General features: G+C 40.4%; 1 protein-coding gene across 1 annotated transcript; it reads right to left on the reverse strand.

Annotated features, from left to right (window-relative positions):
- Positions 1 to 1,417: 1,417 nt before the first annotated feature.
- Positions 1,418 to 23,727, reverse strand: LOC147976018 (uncharacterized). Its single transcript, XM_087520686.1, has 8 exons — positions 23,722 to 23,727; positions 23,467 to 23,565; positions 23,257 to 23,321; positions 22,862 to 23,131; positions 4,102 to 4,181; positions 3,644 to 3,646; positions 2,283 to 2,592; positions 1,418 to 1,502 (listed from the first exon to the last, which is right to left on the reverse strand). The coding sequence occupies exons 1-8, from the start codon at positions 23,725 to 23,727 to the stop codon at positions 1,418 to 1,420; spliced, it is 918 nt and encodes a 305-aa protein (XP_087376812.1).

Below are 23,727 nucleotides of genomic sequence, written 5' to 3' on the forward strand. Positions count from 1 at the left end.
TGTGTCTACAACACTTGCCAGCAGCCAGCAGTCTTTAGTTACTTTGTACCTGAACGTTTTGCACAGTAATGGTCTGCAGTTTCTCTGTTTTTCTTTTGCACATCAGCTTCTCTATTAATGTCGATGTATTCCTTTTTTTTAAACTGAATCTCGGTGTCTCCATATCACATTGCAAATCAGTTCTGATATTCTGTCATCTTTATGTTTGCAGTTAGCCATTCTTTTACTCACCAGTCGTAAAAATAGTAGATATTTCAAGTCCAATTTCTATGGGCAAAGTGGTGATCGTAAAAAAAACATCATCTAGTGAGCCAAGTGGAGTGTCCACTGTAGGCCTAAAGTCCAAGAGGATCTTGACATGCATGATCTTGAGAGAAAAATACTAGCCTCCTGCAAATGGAATTTGGTCTATTATAATGAACATCTTATGCTACAAATGTGCAAAAAATCACAATAATATGTATACTACAACTACTATAACTTTTAGATAAAATAAAATTATACATAGTTACATATAGTTACCTTTAAATAAAATACCTACACAACATTGCATCAATACCTAACATTTCGTATTAAAAAGACGGGCGCGGCAATGCGCGCCAACGATGATCTAGTTTGTCATGTTTTCAGGCATCATAGACGCATTCAAAACACCCGACTGGTGCTACCAACCACAAACACATAACAGTACTCAAACATAAATGTAGCTGCTGTCACACCTAAGTAGGTTCATATCCACACATATATTACAAATATTCAATGTCACTCACGCGCCACCACTATATACTAGGCTACAGGGGGATGCATTCATAACATAGTGCACGGACATAGTTTTAAAAAGAACAAGTTGATACCTTACATTCCTCAGCCACAGAATGTAAGGTAGGCGTGCGGTATGGAGAACCACGTGATCACTTGTACTTCTTGTTGGCTTTTTTGACAGCTTCCTCTATGAACTCTCGTGTGTTGGCTCGCGTGTTGAAATCTTCATTCATCAACCAATTCCATGTCTATATTTTGTGGAGCTCAACGACCATTGCAGCTGCGACGACAGGGACCCGCCGGCCTTCCCACTTTGCAAGGTATTCCAGTGTGTGAAAGCCACAGTCATGCCTATAAAAGAAAAGAATCAGGTCAACTCAAGAGAATGAAAAAAAAATCATAAACTTCAATGCAGAGGTGACAAAAAGGTTTAGGGATTGGTATGGAGGACACATGAAAAAATATAGTAATTACCGGTTTCTTTACTTCATAGTCGCGACATACTTGATTGGAAAATGACCGATCTGGACCCTTGAAGTTCCGTAGTGATGGTTCCATGTCTCTTTGCGGTTGTTGATGAAGAATTCGGCATGTGCAGTAAGGTTTGCATCAGCTTCTGAACGCATTGAATCAAGCACCTCAAAATGTTGGTTCTTCAGGTCAAGGAAAATCGCGTAGTGGTGACCACACTTGGTATGTGGGTCCTGTGGTGCAAGCTCTGGGAACATGGGGAACAGTACCTGCAAGTAAAAATGAAGGGAAAAAAGCAGAGTTGAAATCAAAAACAGCAAAATGATGTAGTAGGAACAATGATTTGAAAATATATTGTCGGATGCAGTAAGAGGTACATGAATGACAAAAGCAGCGAGTGTCCATAAATGCGCCCATAGAGAATGTTTATTCGCCATGAACAAGTTGCCAACTATTTTAATTGAAATTCCCACATAAGTTGCATTAAAAAAGCAGTTAAACTTATTTTACATGGCAGTTGTTGCCACATGAAACATCTGTCACAAAAACAGTATGTAGCCCACATGTGAAGCATAGCCACTGACAAAACATAGCATGGGACAAAAAAATGTGCAAACAAGGAGGAAACACTCACACATTTATTCAGTGTGAGCTTGAATTCACGATGCGCAACAAAATGCTTCCTCAGGATTTTATGGTGGAAGTCACCATCCCATATTTCGCAGGTCACACTGTACTGCATGATCGTCTTGTCGGGACAAATATCCATATGCCTGTTGATGAAGTCAATCCCACACGCAACTACATTCTTCGACATTTTACCAAGTGGCCTCACAGACTCGGCAAGATCACCCAGGTCGACATACATCGCATCACATTGTATGATTTTGGTTCTGTCTAAACATGAGCTGTATGAAAATGATATAACATGAAAGAATCATGTCTACTAAAATAAATTAAAAATGAAACATAAAAAAGGTATGGCTAGAATAGCAAAGGAAAAAGAATAAGAGAAAAGCAAGTGAGGGGTTTTGTGGTGTGGACGTTACGCTTTCAGCTCCTTCATGTGCTTGCCGTTGGACCTCGTATTTCCAAAACGCTTGACAATATCATACAGGTTGTTCTGCTCCTTTGTGGCCTTGACTTCGGGCTCATAGTCATCCGCGGGTGGTGCGTGAACTACCCTATGCCGCCTCACAGATCCAGGGTTGGCACTTCTAACGGTATCTTCGGATATCGACTTAGCAGGCATGTTAGAACTTGATTGCCCCTGACCCCGTGAGGACCTCCTCTTCAATGATTCCTCCTCAATCCTGCGGTAAGCTTCATCAAGTGACGGTGAAATCTCCTCAGGGGTGGCTGCATGGATCAAACAGCGGGTTATGGTACTTGGAAACAAAAACAAGTTTATTGTGAAAAAGGATGCAAAATATGAAAATGTAGGTGCAAAAAAGTGAGTTGCCATGTGGAGACAACTCTAGTTGCCATGTGTACTGCAATGTAGTTGCCATGTGGCAACAACTGTAGTTGCCAAGTACATTGGACTGAAGTTGCCATGTTTCAGCAACTCTAGTTGCCATGTGCTTGGCGAATGGAACTACAACATGGCAACAAATGTAGGTGCCATGTTGCAGCAACTCCAGTTGCCATGTGCATCTAATGAGATTTTCCATCACCAGTAAGAAAACCAAAAAAACTTGTGACAAATGTCAGACTAAAAAAATGTAGAAATAAATGATAAACACAAAAAATATACCTTGCACTATCGGCTCTGCAAACTTCACAGCCTTCCTGCCATCAGCCACTGGTTGCGCCTTCATTGGGGCCATGCCTGCCGGGAAAGCAAAGGCAACAGGCACATCATCTTGCACCACTGGTTCATCTTGAGTGTGATCGATGCCAAGGCTACAGCTCGGTGGGGTGAAGGCCATTGGGTGCCTCTCCACCCTACCAGCCGAATGAACAAATTGCTTGACAAAATCCAGGGGTGACATATCAACAAACATTTCTGCCTCGTCTGCTGCAGTATCATCAGGCTTGTTAGTAGGGCGGGGCGTGCTCTCAGCGGTCTCAATCGCAACTTTCTTGCCAATCTTCTTGTTTGGGCTGTACGGGACACCAATGTTGACTGGGAGCTTAGAAGTGCGCAGATTTAAGCTGGGGTTCTCCACGCCATTGAAAGGCCCACTCTACTCCAGACGTTCACCTACGTCAGTCATGCCCGGCTTGCCACCTGCGCCAGTTGAACTCCGGACTTCCATTTTCTCCATGACATTGCTTTTGGCAGGAGGTGGGAACAGTGTGGAAGCAGGCACATAACCAGAGTCATCTCTGCTACTCCTAGCTACATCTGGTGCATTGGGTATGGCTCCAGGATGCTTGCAGGGGCTATGACACCTAGGTGGAAGACCAGCTCGCGCAACGGTCGCCGTAACAACCTCTGGACCACCAGAAGATGGAGTTGTTGTGCCATGAGTCTCGCCCGCGGATGGCATCTCATTCTGAATTGAGGCCACAACCCCTTCTTTTGTGGGCGCAGAAGTACCAGCAGCCACATGCTTGGAATTCGTATCAGATGAACGGGAATCTTCCTTGCTTAGGTTGATTTCGGGAACGTCCACTTCAACACTTGTTGATCGGGTGACATTGGTCGCAACAGCATCCCTCATTGCCAGAAAAGTGGGCAATATCTCAGCAGTCCTGGCAGATACTGACTCATCACTCCCAGATGTACGGTGCTTGTCGTTGTAGTCTGCACATCTGCAACCGGCGGAGATGGTCGGCCGCTTGCATCAGAGTTAGTGGTAACAGTTGATGGTGCATCATCAGTTTTGTCGACTAGAGCCTCATGATCATCTAAGTTTCCACTTGTCGACAACTTGGAATGAATGCGTTCAAGTGGGTCTCTAGGGTTCTGCTTGGTCACGCGTGTAGTAGTCTTCTTCACCCTGCAAGAAAGCACATGGAAGAGTAAAAAACTGAACAAAAATAATTGCCATGGTAGTCATCTTAAAATGAAAAAGTGTGTGATGTGCTAGAGCTGCCATTTGAGAACAAGGTATGGATGAGCACACATGACAAATGTAGGTGGTGGAAGCCAGTGAAAAGCTTCTAGTTGCCATATGAGTGGAAAAGGAATTGCCATGTGGCATAGTTAGCAGTTGCCATGCAAAAGAAGCAAGAGTTGCCATGCAGCAAAAAGTAAGATCACGAGAAAACAGGAGTTGCCATGTGGGACTGATGGTAGTAGCCCATGTGACAAGCTGGACAGCTACATTGAAAAGCAGACGGTAGTTGCCGCATAAATGTATCAACTAAAATAGTTATGTATGATCTAGAATGCATCAAGCAAAAAAATAGCACTATGATAACCCACAAGTATAGGGGATCGCAACAGTTTTCGAGGGTAGAGTATTCAAGCCAAATTTATTGATTCGACACAAGGGGAGCCAAAGAAAATTCTCAAGTATTAGCAGCTGAGTTGTCAATTCAACCACACCTGGAAACTTAGTATCTGCATCAAAGTGTTTAGTAGCAAAGTAATATGATAGTAGTGGTAACGGTAGCAAAAGGTAACAATAGTAAAAGTAATGTTTTTGGTATTTTGTAGTGATGATAGCAATAGCAACGGAAAAGTAAATAAGCGAGGAACAATATATGGAAAGCTCGTAGGCAATGGATCGGTGATGGAGAATTATGCCAGATGCGGTTCATCATGTAACAATCATAACCTAGGGTGACACAGAACTAGCTCCAGTTCATCAATGTAACGTAGGCATGTATTCCGAATATAGTCATACGTGCTTATGGAAAAGAACTTGCATGACATCTTTTGTCCTACCCTCCGGTGGCAGCGGGGTCCTTACAGAAACTAAGGGATATTAAGGCCTCCTTTTAATAGAGTACCGGAACAAAGCATTAACACATAGTGAATACATGAAGTCCTCAAACTATGGTCATCACCGGTAAGTATCCTGATTATTGTCACTTCGGGGTTAACGGATCATAACACATAATAGGTGACTATAGACTTGCAAGATAGGATCAAGAACTCTCATATATTGATGAAAATATAATAGGTTCAGATCTGAAACCATGGCACTCGGGCCCTAGTGACAAGCATTAAGCATAGCAAAGTCATAGCAACATCAATCTCAGAACATAGTGGATACTAGGGATCAAACCCTAACAAAACTAACTCGATTACATGATAGATCCCATCCAACCCATCACCGTCCAGCAAGCCTACGATGGAATTACTCACGCACGGCGGTGAGCATCATGAAATTGGTGATGGAGGATGGTTGATTATGACGATGGCGACAGATTCCCCTCTCCGGAGCCCCGAACGGACTCCAGATCAGCCCTCCCGAGAGGTTTTAGGGCTTGGCGGCGGCTCCGTATCGTAAAACGCGATGAATCCTTCCCTCTTATTTTTTTCTCCCCGAAACCAAATATATAGAGTTGGAGTTGAGGTCGGAGGAGCTCCAGGGGGCCCACGAGGTAGGGGGGCGCGCCCTAGGGGGGCAGGCGCGCCCCCCACCCTCGTGGACAGGTGGTGGCCCCCCTGGCCTTCATCTTTTGCAAGGATTTTTTATATTTTCCAAAAAGTTGTTCCGTGAAGTTTCAGGTCATTCCGAGAACTTTTGTTTCTGCACATGAATAACACCATGGTAATTTCTGCTGAAAACAGCGTCAGTCCGGGTTAGTTTCATTCAAATCATGCAAGTTAGAGTCCAAAACAAGGGCAAAAGTGTTTGGAAAAGTAGATACAATGGAGACGTATCAACTCCCCCAAGCTTAAACCCTTGCTTGTCCTCAAGCAATTCAGTTGATAAACTGAAAGTGATAAAGAAAAACTTTTACAAACTCTGTTTGCTCTTCTTGTTGTAAATATGTAAAGCCAGCATTCAAGTTTTCAACAAAGATTATGACTAACCACATTCACAATAACGCTTAGGTCTCAAGTTTACTCATATCAATGGCATTATCAACTAGCGAGCAATAATAATAAATCTTGGATGACAACACTTTATCAAAACAATCATAATATGATATAACAAGATGGTATCTCTCTAGCCCTTTCTGAGATCGCAAAACATAAATGCAGAACACCTTTAAAGATCAAGGACTGACTAGAGATTGTAATTCATGGTAAAAGAGATCCAGTCAAGTCATACTCAATGTAAACTAACAGTAATGAATGCAAATGACAGCGGTGCTCTCCAAATGGTGCTTTTTAATAAGAGGATGATGACTCAACATGAAAGTAAATAGATAGGCCCTTCGCAGAGGGAAGCAGGGATTTGTAGAGGTGCCAGAGCTCGGTTTTGAAATAGAGGTGAATAATATTTTGAGCGGTATACTTCCATTGTCAACATAACAACCAAGAGATGGCGATATCTTCCATGCTACACACATTATAGGCGGTTCCCAAACAGAATGGTAAAGTTTATACTCCCCCTTCCAGCAACAAGCATCAATCCATGGCTTGCTCGAAACAACGAGTGCCTCCAACTAACAAGAGTCCTAGGGGGGGTTTGTTTGCAATTATTTTGATTTGATTTGCATAAAGCATGGGACTGGGCATCCCGGTGACCAGCCACTTTCTCGTCAGTGAGGAGCGGAGTCCACTCCTCTTGAGAATAACCCGCCTAACATGGAAGATACAGATAGCCCTAGTTGATACATGAGCTATTCGACCATACAAAACAGGATATTTATTTGAAGGTTTAGAGTTTGGCACATACAAATTTACTTGGAACGGCAGGTAGATACCGTATATAGGTAGGTATGGTGGACTCATATGGAATAACTTTGGGGTTTATGGAGTTGGATGCACAAGCAGTATTCCCGCTTAGTACAAGTGAAGGCTAGCAAAAGACTGGGAAGCGACCAGCTAGAGAGCGACAACAGTCATGAACATGCATTAAAATTAATCAACACCTAATGCAAGCATGAGTAGGATATAATCCACCATGAACATAAATATCGTGAAGGCTATGTTGATTTTGTTTCAACTACATGCGTGAACATGCGCCAAGTCAAGTCACTTAAATCATTCAGAGGAGGATACCACCCTATCATACCACATCACAACCATTTTAATAGCATGTTGGCACGCAAGGTAAACCATTATAAGCTCCTAGCTAATCAAGCATGGCACAAGAACTATGATCTCTAGTTGTCATTGCAAACATGTTTATTCATAATAGGCTGAATCAGGAATGATGAGCTAATCATATTTACAAAAACAAGAGAGGTCGAGTTCATACCAGCTTTTCTCATCTCAATAAGTTCATCATATAATCATCATTATTGCCTTTCACTTGCACGACCGAATGATGTGAATAATAATAATAGTGCACGTGCATTGGACTAAGCTGGAATCTGCAAGCATTCAATAAACAGGAGAAGACAAGGCAATATGGGCTCTTTTGTCAGATCAACAAGAATGCATATAAGAGCCACTTCAACAATTTAATCATGGTATTCTCCTATCGACCCCCAAAGAAAAGAAAAGAAATAACACGGGAGAGATCCCAACAAGCAAAAGAAGAATAGGAAATCTTTTTGGTGTTTCTTTTTTAATTACTACTACAAGCATGGTAAGTAGACTAATTAAAAGCTACAACTAATTTTTTTGTTTTTCTTAAGGTTTATCAAACACACAAGAAGAAAGCATAAAAAGAAAAAATAAACTAGCATGGATGATACAATGAAAAAGTATGAGCACCGACATCTGGCAATGAGTGTGTGAACATAAATGTAATGTCGGTGAGAAATACGTACTCCCCCAAGCTTAGGCTTTTGGCCTAAGTTGGTCTATGGCCACGGCTGGCCTGGCGGATATCCATAATAATAGTTGGGGTCGTACTGTGAAGAAAAAGAAGACTCCGATTGCCACTGGTTGGCAATCATCTCCGGATCCCACTGGTAATTAGACTGTCGTGGAGGATCAACTTGTAGTTCCGGCTCTGGCTCTGCGGCTGATGTAGGCTTCCGATAGGCGTGAATAGCCTCTAACGGAATAAGGTACTGCCCTGCAGATAAATCAAACAAGGAAGGAGTAGGTCAGGATGATGTTTATCAAAGAACAATTTGTATTTAAGCTCTCCTTCCCTATTCTTAACAATAAAATCATATGCTACCATACTCTTATAATCTAAATAAACACGAGGCAGCACTTTTTCTTCCTTCTCATAATGCCTAATAGGTATATTAAAATGTGCAGCTAGGCGTGAAGCATAGATGCCTCCAAATATGGGGTCCTTTGTACGGTTCAGACTTAACTGTTTCGCAATAATGCCGCCCATACTAACAGAGTTATCACTGAATAAACCATGGAGAAAAAATAATAATATCAGGAACACTAAGGTTTCCATAGTTTCCGCGACCAATTAAGCAACGACTAGCAAATAATGCAAAATTCGTAAAACAGGAAAATGTATGCTAGTTATTCGTGCATCAGAAACCTTCCTCGTTTCCCCTACAGTTATGATATCAATAAACCCATCCACATCGCTGCGATGTGGTTCCTCTGTCGTGACCTCGAAAGGGCCCAAACAAACCCAACAAAAATCATAAAGTGACATCTCCTTATGCTCATCATATAAATAAAACTCCACCGTAGGTGGTGAGCTCCTAGAATGGAAATGAAAGTTTTGCACAAAGATATTTGTGAGTAAGAGATACTGATCGCGTTGGTTGTGGAGGAAAGCGGTGAGGCCTGCATTCTTAGCAAATTCATAAAAATCTTCATAAATCCCGGCCGCTCTCAAGAAATCATCGGAAGGCCATTCACACGGCCGAACCACCATGGTGCGAGGCAGATTATACTTGGGCTTCTGTGCCTTTTCCTTCGAGCTTCGGCTCGATGAGCCCCTCAAAAGTCTCTTCATTATTTTCTGAAAAATTCTGAAATTTTTAGTAACTTCAAAATAAAAGTAAACCAAACTCAATAATATTGATAGCAACTACTCCTACAAGTGCCTAGGGCCTATATCATGCATCAAAACTACTTTTGACCATATAAATTTGACATGCAAGCTCAAGAACAGGGTCACCTAAGCAGCAAAAATTTGCAATGAATAAAGCACTAGAACAAAAACTAATTGGACCAATGGAGGAGTTACATACCAAGGAACAATCTCCCCAAGCAGTTTTGTGAGAGGTGCTTTGAGCAAGGAGATCAAAAATGGCAGCAAAATGAGCTAGAACTTGTGCTTGAGCTGGATATTCATGTTTGGGGGAGTAAGAAGGAGTGTGTGGGTGAAAGGATAAGTGGAGGAGGGCCACCATGGGCCCACGAGGTAGGGGGCGCGCCCAGGGGGGTAGGGCGCGCCCTCCACCCTCGTGGGCAGGTGGGTGATCCCCCTACTGTGTTCTCAGTGCCAAATATTCTAAAATATTCCAGAAAAAATCATATTTAAATCTGAGGGCATTTGGAGAACTTTTATTTTCGGGGTATTTTTATATTGCACGGATAATTAGATAACAGACAGAAAAAATACTATCTTTATTTTATTTAATATAAATAACAGAAAGTAAAAGGAGGGTACAGAAGGTTGTGACTTCTAGTTTCATCCATCTCATGATCATCAAAAGGAATCCATTAACAAGGTTGATCAAGTCTTGTTAACAAACTCATTCCGACTAACATGGAACCGGAGAAATTTTGAATAACACTATGTTACCTCAACGGGGATATGCACATCCCCAATAATAAGAATATCATATTTCTTCGTGATAGTAGGAAGAGGAAATTCAAAACCTCCAAATATAATCGATGGAATTTTTCCAATGGAGTTGATACTATGAACTTGAGGTTGTTTCCTCGGAAAGTGTACTGTATGCTCATTACCATTAACATGAAAAGTGACATTGCCTTTAGTGCAATCAATAACAGCCCCTGCAGTATTCAAAAAGGTTCTTCCAAGAATAATAGACATACTATCGTCCTCGGGAATATCAAGAATAACAAAGTTCGTTAAAATAATAACGTTTGCAACTACAACAGGCACATCCTCACAAATACCGACAGGTATAGCAGTTGATTTATCAGCCATTTGCAAAGATATTTCAGTAGGTTTCAACTTATTCAAATCAAGTCTACGATATAAAGAGAGAGGCATAACACTAACACCGGCTCCAAGATCACATAAAGCAGTTTTAACATAGTTTCTTTTAATGGAGCATGGTATAGTGGGTACTTCTGGATCTCCTAGTTTCTTAGGTCTTCCACCCTTAAAAGTATAATTAGCAAGCATGGTGGAAATTTCAGCTTCCGGTATCTTTCTCTTATTAGTGACAATTTCTTTCATATACTTAGCATAAGGATTCATTTTGAGCATATCAGTTAATCACATACGCAAAAAGATAGGTCTAATCATTTCAGCAAAGCGCTCAAAATCCTCATCATCCTTTTTCTTGGATGGTTTGGGGGGAAAAGGCATGGGTTTCTGAACCCATGGTTCTCTTTCTTTACCGTGTTTCCTAGCAACAATGTCTTTCTTATCATAACATTGATTCTTTGATTGTGGGTTACCAAGATCGACATCAGGTTGAATTTCTATATCATTATCATTACTAGGTTGGGCATCATCATGAACATTATTATTGACATTATCACTAGTTTCAGGTTCATTACCAGATTGTGTTTCATCATCAGAGATAGAAATATCATTTGGATTCCCAGGTGTTTCAATAGCGGGTTCACTAGAAGCATGCAAAGTCCTATCATTTTTCTTTTTCTTCCTTTTAGAAGGATTAGGTGCATCTATATTATTTCTCTGAGAATCTTGCTCAATTCTCTTAGGGTGGCCTTCAGGATACAAAGGTTCCTGAGTCATTTTACCACCTCTAGTCATAGCTCTAACATCATTATCATTATTCTTACTATTCAATTCATTGAGCAAATCATTTTGAGCTTTAAGTACTTGTTCTACTTGAGTGGTAACCATAGAAGCATGTTTGCTAATAAGTTTAAGTTCACCTTTGACATTTGCCATATAATCACCCAAGTGTTCAAGCATATTTGAATTGTATTTCAATTGTCTACCAAAACAAGCATTAAAATCTTCTTTCTTAGCCATAAATTTATCAAACTCATCTAAGCATGGGCTAGCAAACTTAGTAAATGGGATTTCAGCTTTATCATATCTATCGAGAGAATTTACCTTTACTACCTCTGTCAGATTATCAAGACCATGAATTTCTTTAATAAGTAAAGGATTAAGATCATATGTTTCTTCAACAGGCGGTAAATTAAGACCATGTATTTCTTCAATAGGAGGTAAATTCTTAACATCTTCAGCTTTAATACCTTTTTCTTTCATAGATTTCTTTGCCTCTTGCATATCTTGAGGACTGAGAAATAGAATACCCCTCTTCTTCGGAGTTGGTTTAGGAATAGGCTCAGGAATTGGCTCCGGAGGTGTCCAATTATTTTCATTTGTCAACATATTATTCAATAGAATTTCAGCTTCATCCGGTGTTCTTTCCCTGAAAGCAGAACCAGCACAACTATCCAGGTAATCTCTGGAGGCATCGGTTAGTCCATTATAAAAGATATCAAGTATTTCATTTTTCTTAAGAGGATGATCAGGCAAAGCATTAAGTAACTTGAGAAACCTCCCCCAAGCTTGTGGGTGACTCTCTTCTTCAATTTGCACAAAATTATATATATCCCTTAAAGCAGCTTGTTTCTTATGAGCAGGGAAATATTTGGCAGAGAAGTAATAAATCATATCCTGGGGACTACGCACACAACCAGGATCAAGAGAATTAAACCATATCTTAGCATCACCCTTTAATGAGAACGGAAATATTTTAAGGATATAAAAGTAACGAGTTCTCTCATCTTTAGTGAACAGGGCGGCAATATCATTTAATTTAGTAAGATGTGCCACAACAGTTTTAGATTCATAGCCATGAAAAGGATCAGATTCAACCAAAGTAATTATATCAGGATCAACAGAGAATTCATTATCCCTATCAGTAACACAGATAGGTGAAGTAGCAAAAGCAGGGTCAGGTTTCATTCTAGCATTTAGAGATTGCTGATTCCATTTAGCTAATAACCTCTTGAGTTCGTATCTATCTTTGCAAACTAAAATAGCTAAAGAAGCTTCTTTATAAAAAACATAACCCTTAGGAATAACAGGCAAGTCTTCATTATCACTTTCATCAGTATTATCAGATTCAATATTTTCAATCTCTCTAGCCCTAGCAAGTTGTTCGTCAAGAAATTCACCAAGTGGCACAGTAGTATCAAGCATAGAAGTAGTTTCATCATAAGTATCATGTATAGCAGAAGTGGCATCATCAATAACATGCGACATATTAGAACGAATAGCAGAAGCAGGTTTAGGTGTCGCAAGCTTACTCAAAATAGTAGGTGAATCAAGTGCAGAGCTAGATGTCAGTTCCTTACCTCCCCTCGTAGTTGAGGGATAAATCTTAGTTCTTGGATCTTTCAAGTTCTTCATAATGATAAGTAGATATAAATCCCAAGTGACTCAAAGAATAGAGCTATGCTTGCTACCTCTTGAGCACTGCGTTGGATTTCCCCGAAGAGGAAGGGATGATGCAGCAAAGTAGTGTAAGTATTTCCCTCAGTTTTTGAGAACCAAGGTATCAATCCAGTAGGAGGCTACGCTCGAGTCCCTCGTACCTACACAAAAACAATAGCTCAACGCAACCAACGCACTTAGGGGTTGTCAATCCCTTCACGGTCACTTACGAAAGTGAGATCTGATAGAGATGATAAATAATATTTTTTTGGTATTTTTGGTATAGAGATGCAAAGTAAATAAAGTAAAAGCAAAGTAAAAGCAAAGCAATAGTTAAGTGATGGAGATTGATATGATGAGAAAGAGACCCAGGGGCCATAGGTTTCACTAGTGGCTTCTCTCAAGAGCATAAGTATTCTACGGTGGGTGAACAAATTACTGTTGAGCAATTGACAGAATTGAGCATAGTTATGAGAACATCTAGGTATGATCATGTATATAGGCATCACGTCCGAGACAAGTAGACCGAAACGATTCTGCATCTACTACTATTACTCCACTCATCGACCGCTATCCATCATGCATCTAGAGTATTAAGTTAAAAACAGAGTAACGCCTTAAGCAAGATGACATGATGTAGAGGGATAGTTTCATGCAATATGATAAAAACCCCATCTTGTTATCCTCGATGGCAACAATACAATACGTGCCTTGCTGCCCCTTCTGTCACTGGGAAAGGACACCGCAAGATTGAACCCAAAGCTAAGCACTTCTCCCATGGCAAGAACAACCAATCTAGTAGGCCAAACCAAACTGATAATTCGAAGAGACTTGCAAAGATAACCAATCATACATAAAAGAATTCAGAGAAGATTCAAATATTATTCATAGATAGACTTGATCATAAACCCACAATTCATCGATCTCAACAAACACACCGCAAAAAGAAGATTACATCGAATAAATCTCCACGAGAGAGGGGGAGAACATTGTATTGAGATCCAAAAAGAGAGAATAAGCCATCTAGCTACTAACTATGGACCCGTAGGTCTGAAGTAAACTACTCACACTTCATCGGAGGGGCTTGGATGATGATGTAGAAGCCCTCCGTGATCGATGCCTCCTTCGGCGGAGCTGCGGAATAGGCCCCAAGATGGGATCTCGTGGATACAGAAAGTTGCGGCGGTGGAATTAGGTTTTTGGGTCCGTCCCCGATCGTTTGGGGGTACGTGGATATATATAGGAGGAAGAAGTACGTCGGTGGAGCTTCGAGGGGCCCACGAGGCAGGGGGGCGCGCCCTAGGGGGGGCGCCCCCTACCCTCGTGAGCACCTCATGGCTTTCTTGACGGAGGGTCCAAGTCTCCTGGATCTTATCTGATGAGAAAATCACGTTTCCGAAGGTTTCATTCCGTTTGGACTCTGTTTGATATTCCTTTTCTTCGAAACCCTAAAACAGGCAAAAAAACAGAAATTCTGGGCTGGGCCTCCGGTTAATAGGTTAGTCCCAAAAATAATATAAAAGTGGAAAATAAAGCCTAATAATGTCTAAAACAGTAGATAATATAGCATGGAGCAATCAAAAATTATAGATATGTTGGAGACGTATCAAGCGTCCCCAAGCTTAATTCCTGCTTGTCCTCGAGTAGGTAAATGATAAAAACAGAATTTTTGATGCGGAGTGCTACTTGGAATAATTTCAATGTAAATCTTCTTAATTGTGGTATGAATATTCAGATTCAAAAGATTCAAGACAAAAGTTCATACTGATATAAAAATAATAATAATTGAAGCATACTAACAAAGCAATTATGTCTTCCCAAAATATCATGGCCAAAGAAAGCTATCCCTACAAAATCATATAGTCTGGCTATGCTATATCTTCACCACACAAAGTATTTAAATCATGCACAACCCCGATGACAAGCCAAGCAATTGTTTCATACTTTTGACATTTTCAAAACTTTTTCGATGTTCACGCAATACATGAGCGTGAGCCATGGATATAGCATTACAGGTGGAATAGAATGGTGGTTGTGGAGAAGACAAAAAGGGAGAAGATAGTCTCACATCAACTAGGCGCATCAACGGGCTATGGAGATTCCCATCAATAGATATCAATGTGAGTGAGTAGGGATTGCAATGCAACGGATGCACTAGAGCTATAAGTATATGAAAGCTCAAAAGAAACTAAGTGGGTGTGCATCCAACTCGCTTGCTCACGAAGACCTAGGGCATTTTGAGGAAGCCCATAATTGGAATATACAAGACAAGTTCTATAATGATAAATTCCCACTAGTATATGAAAGTGACATAATGGGAGACTCTCTATCATGAAGATCATGGTGCTACTTTGAAGCACAAGTGTGGTAAAAGGATAGTAACATTGTCCCTTCTCTCTTTTTCTCTCATTTTTTTATTTGGGCCTTTCTCCTTTTTTATGGACTCTTTTTTTTCGTCTGGAGTCTCATCCCAACTTGTGGGGGAATCATAGTCTCCATCATCCTTTCCTCACTGGGACAATGCTCTAATAATGATGATCATCACACTTTTATTTACTTACAACTCATGAATTACAACTCGATTCTTAGAACAAAATATGACTCTATATGAATGCCTCTGGCGGTGTACCGGGATGTGCAATGAATCAAGAGTGACATGTATGAAAGAATTATGAACGGTGGCTTTGCCAAAAATACGATGTCAACTACATGATCATGCTAGCAATATGACAATGATGGAGCGTGTCATAATGAACGGAACGGTGGAAAGTTGCATGGCAATATATCTCGGAATGGCTATGGAAATGCCATGATAGGTAGGTATGGTGGCTATTTTGAGAAAGGTATTTGGTGGTTGTATGATACCGACGAAAAGTGTGCGATATTAGAGAGGCTAGCAATGGTGGAAGGAAGGAAAGTGCGTATAATCCATGGACTCAACATTAGTCATAAAGAACTCATATACTTATTGTAAAAATCTAGAAGTTATCAAAGCAAAGTATTACGCGCATGCTCCCAGGGGGATAGATTGGTAGGAAAAGACCATCGCTCGTCCCCGACCGCCACTCATAAGGAAGACAATCAATAAATAAATCATGCTCCGACTTCATCACATAACGGTTCACCATACGTGCATGCTACGGGAATCACAAACTTTAACACAAGCATTTCTCAAATTCACAACTACTGAACTAGCATGACTCTAATATCACCATCCTCATATCTCAAAACAATTATCAAGCATCAATTTCTTCTTAGTATTCAACACACTCATACGAAAGTTTTATTATTAATCTTGCATACCAAGCATATTAGGATTTTAAGAAAATTACATGCTATTAAGACTCTCAAAATAATCTAAGTGAAGCATGAGAGATCAATAGTTTCTATAAAAAAATCCACCACCGTGCTCTAAAAGATATAAGTGAAGCACTAGAGCAAAACTATAAAGCTCAAAAGATATAAGTGAAGTACATAGAGTATTCTATCAAATTCCAAATCATGTATGGCTCTCTCAAAAGGTGTGTACAGAAAGGATGATTGTGGTAAACTAATAAGAAAAGACTCAAATTATAAAAGATGCTCCAAGCAAAACACATATCATGTGGTGAATAAAAATATAGCTCCAAGTAAAGTTACCGATAGAAGTAGACGAAAGAGGGGATGCCTTCCGGGGCATCCCCAAGCTTTGGCTTTTAGGCGTCCTTAGATTATCTTGGGAGTGCCATGGGCATCCCAAAGCTTAGGCTCTTGCCACTCCTTGTTCCATAATCCATCAAATCCTTACCCAAAACTTGAAAACTTCACAACACAAAACTTAAGGTAGAAAACTCGTGAGCTCCGTTAGCGAAAGAAAACAAAAGACCACTTCAAGGTACTGTAATGAACTCATTCTTTATTTATATTGGTGTTAAACCTACTGTATTCCAACTTCTCTATGGATTATAAACTATTTTACTAGCCATAGATTCATCAAAATAAGCAAACAACACACGAAAAACAGAATCTGTCAAAAACAGAACAGTCTGTAGTAATCTGTAGCTAGCGCAAGATCTGGAACCCCAAAAATTCTAAAATAAATTTCTGGAAGTAAGGAAGTTATATATTAATCATCTACAAAAATAATTAACTAAATAGAACTTTCCAAATAAAAATTACAGCAGTTCTCGTGAGCGCTAAAGTTTCTGTTTTTTACAGCAAGTTCAACAAGACTTTCCCCAAGTCTTCCCAACGATTCTAGTTGGCAAAAACACTAATTAAACACAAATAACACAACAAAAACAGAGGCTAGATAATTTATTTATTACTAAACAGGATCAAAAATCAAGGAATAAAAATAAAATTGGGTTGCCTCCTAACAAGCGCTATCGTTTAACGCCCCTAGCTAGGCATAACAAGGAAGAATAGATCTAGGTATTGCCATCTTTGGTAGGCAATCCATAAGTGGCTCTCATGATAGATTCATATGGTAATTTTATTTTCTTTCTAGGGAAGTGTTCCATGCCCTTTTTTTAATGTAAATTGAAATCTAATATTCCCTTCCTTCATATCAATAATTGCACCAACCGTTCTAAGGAAAGGTCTACCAAGAATAATAGGGCAAGAAGGATTGCAATCTATATCAAGAACGATAAAATCTATGGGCACATAATTCCTATTAGCAACAATAAGAACATCATTAATTCTTCCCATAGGTTTCTTAATAGTGGAATCCGCAAGATGCATGTTTAGAGAGCAATCATCAAAATCACGGAAATCTAGTAAATCACACAAAGTTTTGGGAATAGTAGAGACACTAGCACCCAAATCACACAAAGCATAAAACTCATAATTTTTAATTTTAATAGTTGGTTCCCACTCATCATAAAGTTTTCTAGGGATAGAAACTTCCAATTCAAGTTTTTCTTCATAAGATTGCATCAAGGCATCAACGATATGTTTAGTAAACACTTTATTTTGACTATAAGTGTGAGGCGATTTTAGCACGGATTGCAACAAGGAAATACAATCAATCAAAGAGCAATTTTCATAGTTAAATTCCTTGAAATCCATAATAGCGGGTTTAGCAACATCTAGAGTTTTAATTTCTTCAATCCCACTTTTATCAAATTTAGCATCAAGATCAACAAATTTCGAATTCTTAGAACGCCTTCTAGGTAAAGGTGGATCATATTCAGTCCCATCATTATCAAGATTCATATTGCAAAACAAAGATTTAATAGGGGACACATCAATAACTTTTAGATCTTCATCATTATTTTCATAGGAACTAGAAGAACACGCTTTTATAAAGGTATATTTCTTAGCACGCATCCTAGAGGTTCTTTCTTTGCTCTCGTCAATGGAAATTCTCATGGCTTTGAGAGACTCATTGATATCATGCTAAGGTGGAATAGATCTAAGTTTCAAAGAATCAACATCAAGAGCAATTCTATCAACGTTCCTAGCCCAATCATCAATCTTAAGTAATTTTTCTTTGATCATAGCATTAAAATTCTTTTGCGAAGAAATAAATTCTTTAATATTAGATTCAAAATCAGTGGGCATCTTATTATAATTTCCATAAGAATTGTTGTAGGAATTACCATAATTATTAGAGGGATTACTAGGGTAAGGCCTAGGATTGAAATTTCCTCGATACGCGTTGTTACCAAAATTGTTCCTACCAACAAAATTCACATCCATAGATTCATTATTATTCTCAATCAAAGTAGACAAGGGCACATCATTAGGATCAGAAGAAACACTCTTATTAGCAAATAATTTCATAAGTTCATCCATCTTTCCACTCAAAACATTAATTTCTTCTATCGCATGCACCTTTTTAGTAGATCTTTCAGTATGCCATTGAGAATAATTAACCATAATATTATCTAGGAGTTTAGTAGCTTCTCCTAAAGTGATTTCCATAAAAATTCCTCCCGCGGCCGAATCTAAAAGATTTCTAGAAGCAAAATTCAATCCGGCATAAAATTTTTGTACAATCATCCACAAATGCAAACCATGAGTAGGGCAATTACGTATCATTAATTTCATTCTCGCCCAAGCTTGTGCAACATGTTCATGATCAAGTTGTTTAAAATTCATAATATCGTTTCTAAGAGAGATGATCTTAGCGGGAGGAAAATACTTAGAGATAAAAGCATCTTCGCACTTGTTCCATGAATCAATACTATTTTTAGGCAAAGATGAAAACCAAGCTTTAGCACGATCTCTAAGCGAAAAAGGAAATAGCTTCAATTTAACAATATCATTATCGACATCTTTTTTCTTTTGCATATCACACAAATCAACGAAGCTATTAAGATGTGTAGCGGCATCTTCACTAGGAAGGCCGGAGAACGGATCTTTCATGACAAGATTCAACAAAGCAGTATTAATTTCACAAGATTCATCATCGGTAAGAGGAGCAATCGGAGTGCTAAGGAAATCATTATTGTTGGTATTGGTGAAGTCACACAATTTAGTATTATCGTGAGCCATCGCGACAAACAAGCAATCCAACACACGAGCAAACAAGAGCAAACGGGAAAAAGAGTCAAATAGAGAGGGAGGATAGAGAGAGAGAGGGCGAATAAAACGGCAAGGGTGAAGTGGGGGAGAGGAAAACGAGAGGCAAATGGCAAATAATGTAATGCGGGAGATAGGGATTATCATGGGTACTTGGTATGTTGACTTTTGCGCAGACTCCCCGGCAACGGTGCCAGAAATTCTTCTTGCTACCTCTTGAGCACTCCGTTGGATTTCCCCGAAGAGGAAGGGATGATGCAGCAAAGTAGCGTAAGTATTTCCCGTAGTTTTTGAGAACCAAGGTATCAATCCAGTAGGAGGCTACGCTCGAGTCCCTCGTACCTACACAAAAACAATAGCTCATAGCAACCAACGCGCTTAGGGGTTGTCAATCCCTTCACTGTCACTTACGAAAGTGAGATCTGATAGAGATGATAAATAATATATTTTTTGGTATTTTTGGTATAGAGATGCAAAGTAAATAAAGTAAAAGCAAAGCAATAGTAAAGTGATGGAGATTGATATGATGAGAAAGAGACCCGGGGGCCATAGGTTTCACTAGTGGCTTCTGTCAAGAGCATAAGTATTCTATGATGGGTGAACAAATTACTGTTGAGCAATTGACAGAATTGAGCATAGTTATGAGAACATCTAGGTATGCTCATGTATATAGGCATCACGTCAGAGACAAGTAGACCAAAATGATTCTGCATCTACTACTATTACTCCACTCATCGACCGCTATCCAGCATGCATCTAGAGTATTAAGTTAAAAACAGAGTAACGCCTTAAGCAAGATGACATGATGTAGAGGGATAGTTTCATGCAATATGATAAAAAACCCATCTTGTTATCCTCGATGGCAACAATACAATACGTGTCTTGCTGCCCCTTCTGTCACTGGGAAAGGACACCGCAAGATTGAACCCAAAGCTAAGCACTTCTCCCATTGCAAGAACAACCAATCTAGTAGGCCAAATCAAACTAATAATTCGAAGAGACTTGCAAAGATAACCAATCATACATAAAAGAATTCAGCGAAGATTCAAATATTATTCATAGATAGACTTGATCATAAAACCACAATTCATCGGTCTCAACAAACACACCGCAAAAAGAAGATTACATCGAATAGATCTCCACGAGAGAGGGGGAGAACATTGTATTAGATCCAAAAAGAGAGAAGAAGCCATCTGGATACTAACTATGGACTCGTAGGTCTGAAGTAAACTACTCACACTTCATCAAAGGGGCTTGGATGATGATGTAGAAGCCCTCCGTGATCGATGCCTCCTCCGGCGGAGCTCTAGAACAGGCCCCAAGATGGGATCTCGTGCATACAGAAAGTTGCGGCGGTGGAATTAGGTTTTTGGCCCCGTCCCCGATCGTTTGGGGATACGTGGATATATATAGGAGGAAGAAGTACGTCGGTGGAGCATCGAGGGGCCCACGAGGCAGGGAGGTGCGCCCTAGGGGGGGGGGCACCCCCTACCCTCGTGAGCACCTCATGGCTTTCTTGGCGGAGGGTCCAAGTCTCCTGGATCTTATCTGATGAGAAAATCACGTTTCCGAAGGTTTCGTTCCGTTTGGACTCCGTTTGATATTCCTTTTCTTCGAAACCCTAAAACAGGCAAAAAACAGCAATTCTGGGCTGGGCCTCCGGTTAATAGGTTAGTCCCAAAAATAATATAAAAGTGGAAAATAAAGCCCAATAATGTCTAAAACAGTAATTAATATAGCATGGAGCAATCAAAAATTATAGATACGTTGGAGACGTATCAATGCTCCTCGGCAACGGCGCCAGAAAATAGTCTTGATAACCCAAAAGTATAGGGGATCGCAACAGTTTTCGAGGGTAGAGTATTCAACCCAAATTTATTGATTCGACACAAGGGGAGCCAAAGAATATTCTCAAGTATTAGCAGCTGAGTTGTCAATTAAACCACACCTGGAAACTTAGTATCTGCAGCAAAGTGTTTAGTAGCAAAGTAATATGATAGTAGTGGTAACGGTAGCAAAAGGTAACAATAGTAAAAGTAATGTTTTTGGTATTTTCTAGTGATGATAGCAATAGCAACGGAAAAGTAAATACGCGAAGAACAATATATGGAAAGCTCATAGGCAATGGATCGGTGATGGAGAATTATGCTAGATGCGGTTCATCATGTAACAATCATAACCTAGGGTGACACCGAACTAGCTCCAGTTCATCAATGTAATGTAGGCATGTATTCTGAATATAGTCATACGTGCTTATGGAAAAGAACTTGCATGCCATCTTTTGTCCTACCCTCCCATGGCAGCAGGGTCCTTACGGAAACTAAGGGATATTAAGGCCTCCTTTTAATAGAGTACCGGAACAAAGCATTAACACATAGTGAATACATGAACTCCTCAAACTACGGTCATCACCGGTAAGTATCCCGATTATTGTCACTTCGGGGTTAACGGATCATAACACATAATAGGTGACTATATACTTGCAAGATAGGATCAAGAACTCTCATATATTGATGAAAACATAATAGGTTCAGATCTGAAATCATGGCACTCGGGCCCTAGTGGCAAGTATTAAGCATAGCAAAGTCATAGCAACATCAATCTCAGAACATAGTGGATACTAGGGATCAACCCCTAACAAAACTAACTCGATTACATGATAGATCCCATCCAACCCATCACCGTCCAGCAAGCCTATGATGGAATTACTCACGCACGGCGGTGAGCATCATGAAATTGGTAATGTAGGATGGTTGATGATGCTGATGGCGACGGATTCCCCTCTCCGGAGCCCCGAACGGACTCCAGATCAGCCCTCCCGAGAGGTTTTAGGGCTTGGCGGCGGCTCCGTATCGTAAAACGCGATGAATCCTTCCCTCTGATTTTTTCTCCCCGAAACCAAATATATAGAGTTGGAGTTGAGGTCGGAGGAGCTCCAGGGGGCCCACGAGGTAGGGGGCGCGCCCCCCACCCTCGTGGACAGGTGGTGGGCCCCTTGGCCTTCATCTTTTGCAAGGATTTTTTATATTTTCCGAAAAGTTGTTTCGTGAAGTTTCAGGTCATTCCGAGAACTTTTGTTTCTGCACATAAATAACACCATGGTAATTCTACTGAAAACAGCATCAGTCCGGGTTAGTTCCATTCAAATCATGCAAGTTAGAGTCCAAAACAAGGGCAAAAGTGTTTGGAAAAGTAGATACGACGGAGACGTATCACACTATGACAATGAATAAATAGGGAGAACCTACTTCTTGATTGTCTTCCTCAAGTCTTTCAACACGACAGGATACCCGGTGTTAGACGTCGACGCACGAGGAGACGACCTAGTGGAAGTGGTGTCACCACCAGTGGGAGCACCCTTGTTCAATCGGGCAGAAACACGGGTTGGCGTTGGTGCTTGTTTCTTCTTACCTGCTCGTCCACCAGCTGTAGCCTCACTGCACATAGAAAAAAATGGCAAAAAAGGTACCAAGTGTGAGACACATAAATCATTCCGCGCTTAGAAAACAATGAAAAAAGAGTCGGTCTGTTAAAAAGGAGGGACAGACAAAACACTAAAAAATATGTCAAACCTCCTCCTAGCGGCTACGAGATCAGTCCTAGACCTCTTGCCAACAGAGCCCTGCCCAACATCCTCTAGAACCCTGCCCCTCTTTGAAGGCGACACCCCCGTGTTTTTCGCAACTGTCTGTCCAATGACTTTCTCTGGTGGGGGGACATTTGGTGTAGCCTTGTCCTTCTTACCACCTACACGAACTTCAACATGTTCATCATCGTCGGTTTCATGTTGCACATTCTCCATGTCATCGTCGTCGTCCTTGTCGAGACCAGCATCTCCATCCAGTTCATCTTGCGTGTTGGGGAGCTCCTGGGAGCTGTTGTAGTCGTATCAGCCACGTCAACCAGTTGGCTGTGGAGTCCGTTCTGCAACAAATGTTGTGAACTGCCTCGCAACCGCGTCGCTGTCAGATCCATTAAGTGCAGTCCACCCCTCAACAACTTTCTGAGCAAGCTGGTCATGCCAAAAGCAAACTGCCCAACTAGATGTTCAACGGGTGCCCTCGCCTGAGCACAAAACAAAAAGTAGCAGTAAACCAAACACATTAGAGTCACGTGCGTAGGAACAAATAAACCAAAACAACCATAGAGATATATCAAAAAATGAAAGAGAAAAACAATTTCAAAAAACAAAAGAAACATCCTTGATTACCTCAGCAGGACAAGATGGAGCTGAATGCACATCCATCCACTTGTCAAAGTTTTGAGGCCCACCAAACACGTTGTAGTCTATAGCATGCTTGGCCCTTAACTTAAAAACAGCAAAAACAACTAAGATGTAAGAGAGAAATATAAAGGAGCAGTGACTAACTAATTCATGTATTGCAAAAAGAGGGAAATATAAGAAGTTTGGACAGAGAAGGCGGAGTTGCTATGTGGGGGTCAGACATGGGTGCCATGCGCAGACATCCAT

This window comes from Triticum urartu, chromosome 4A (genome assembly GCF_056163025.1).
Source record: "Triticum urartu cultivar PI428250 chromosome 4A, HENAU_Tu73, whole genome shotgun sequence".
In the NCBI taxonomy this organism is placed as follows: Eukaryota; Viridiplantae; Streptophyta; class Magnoliopsida; order Poales; family Poaceae; genus Triticum; species Triticum urartu.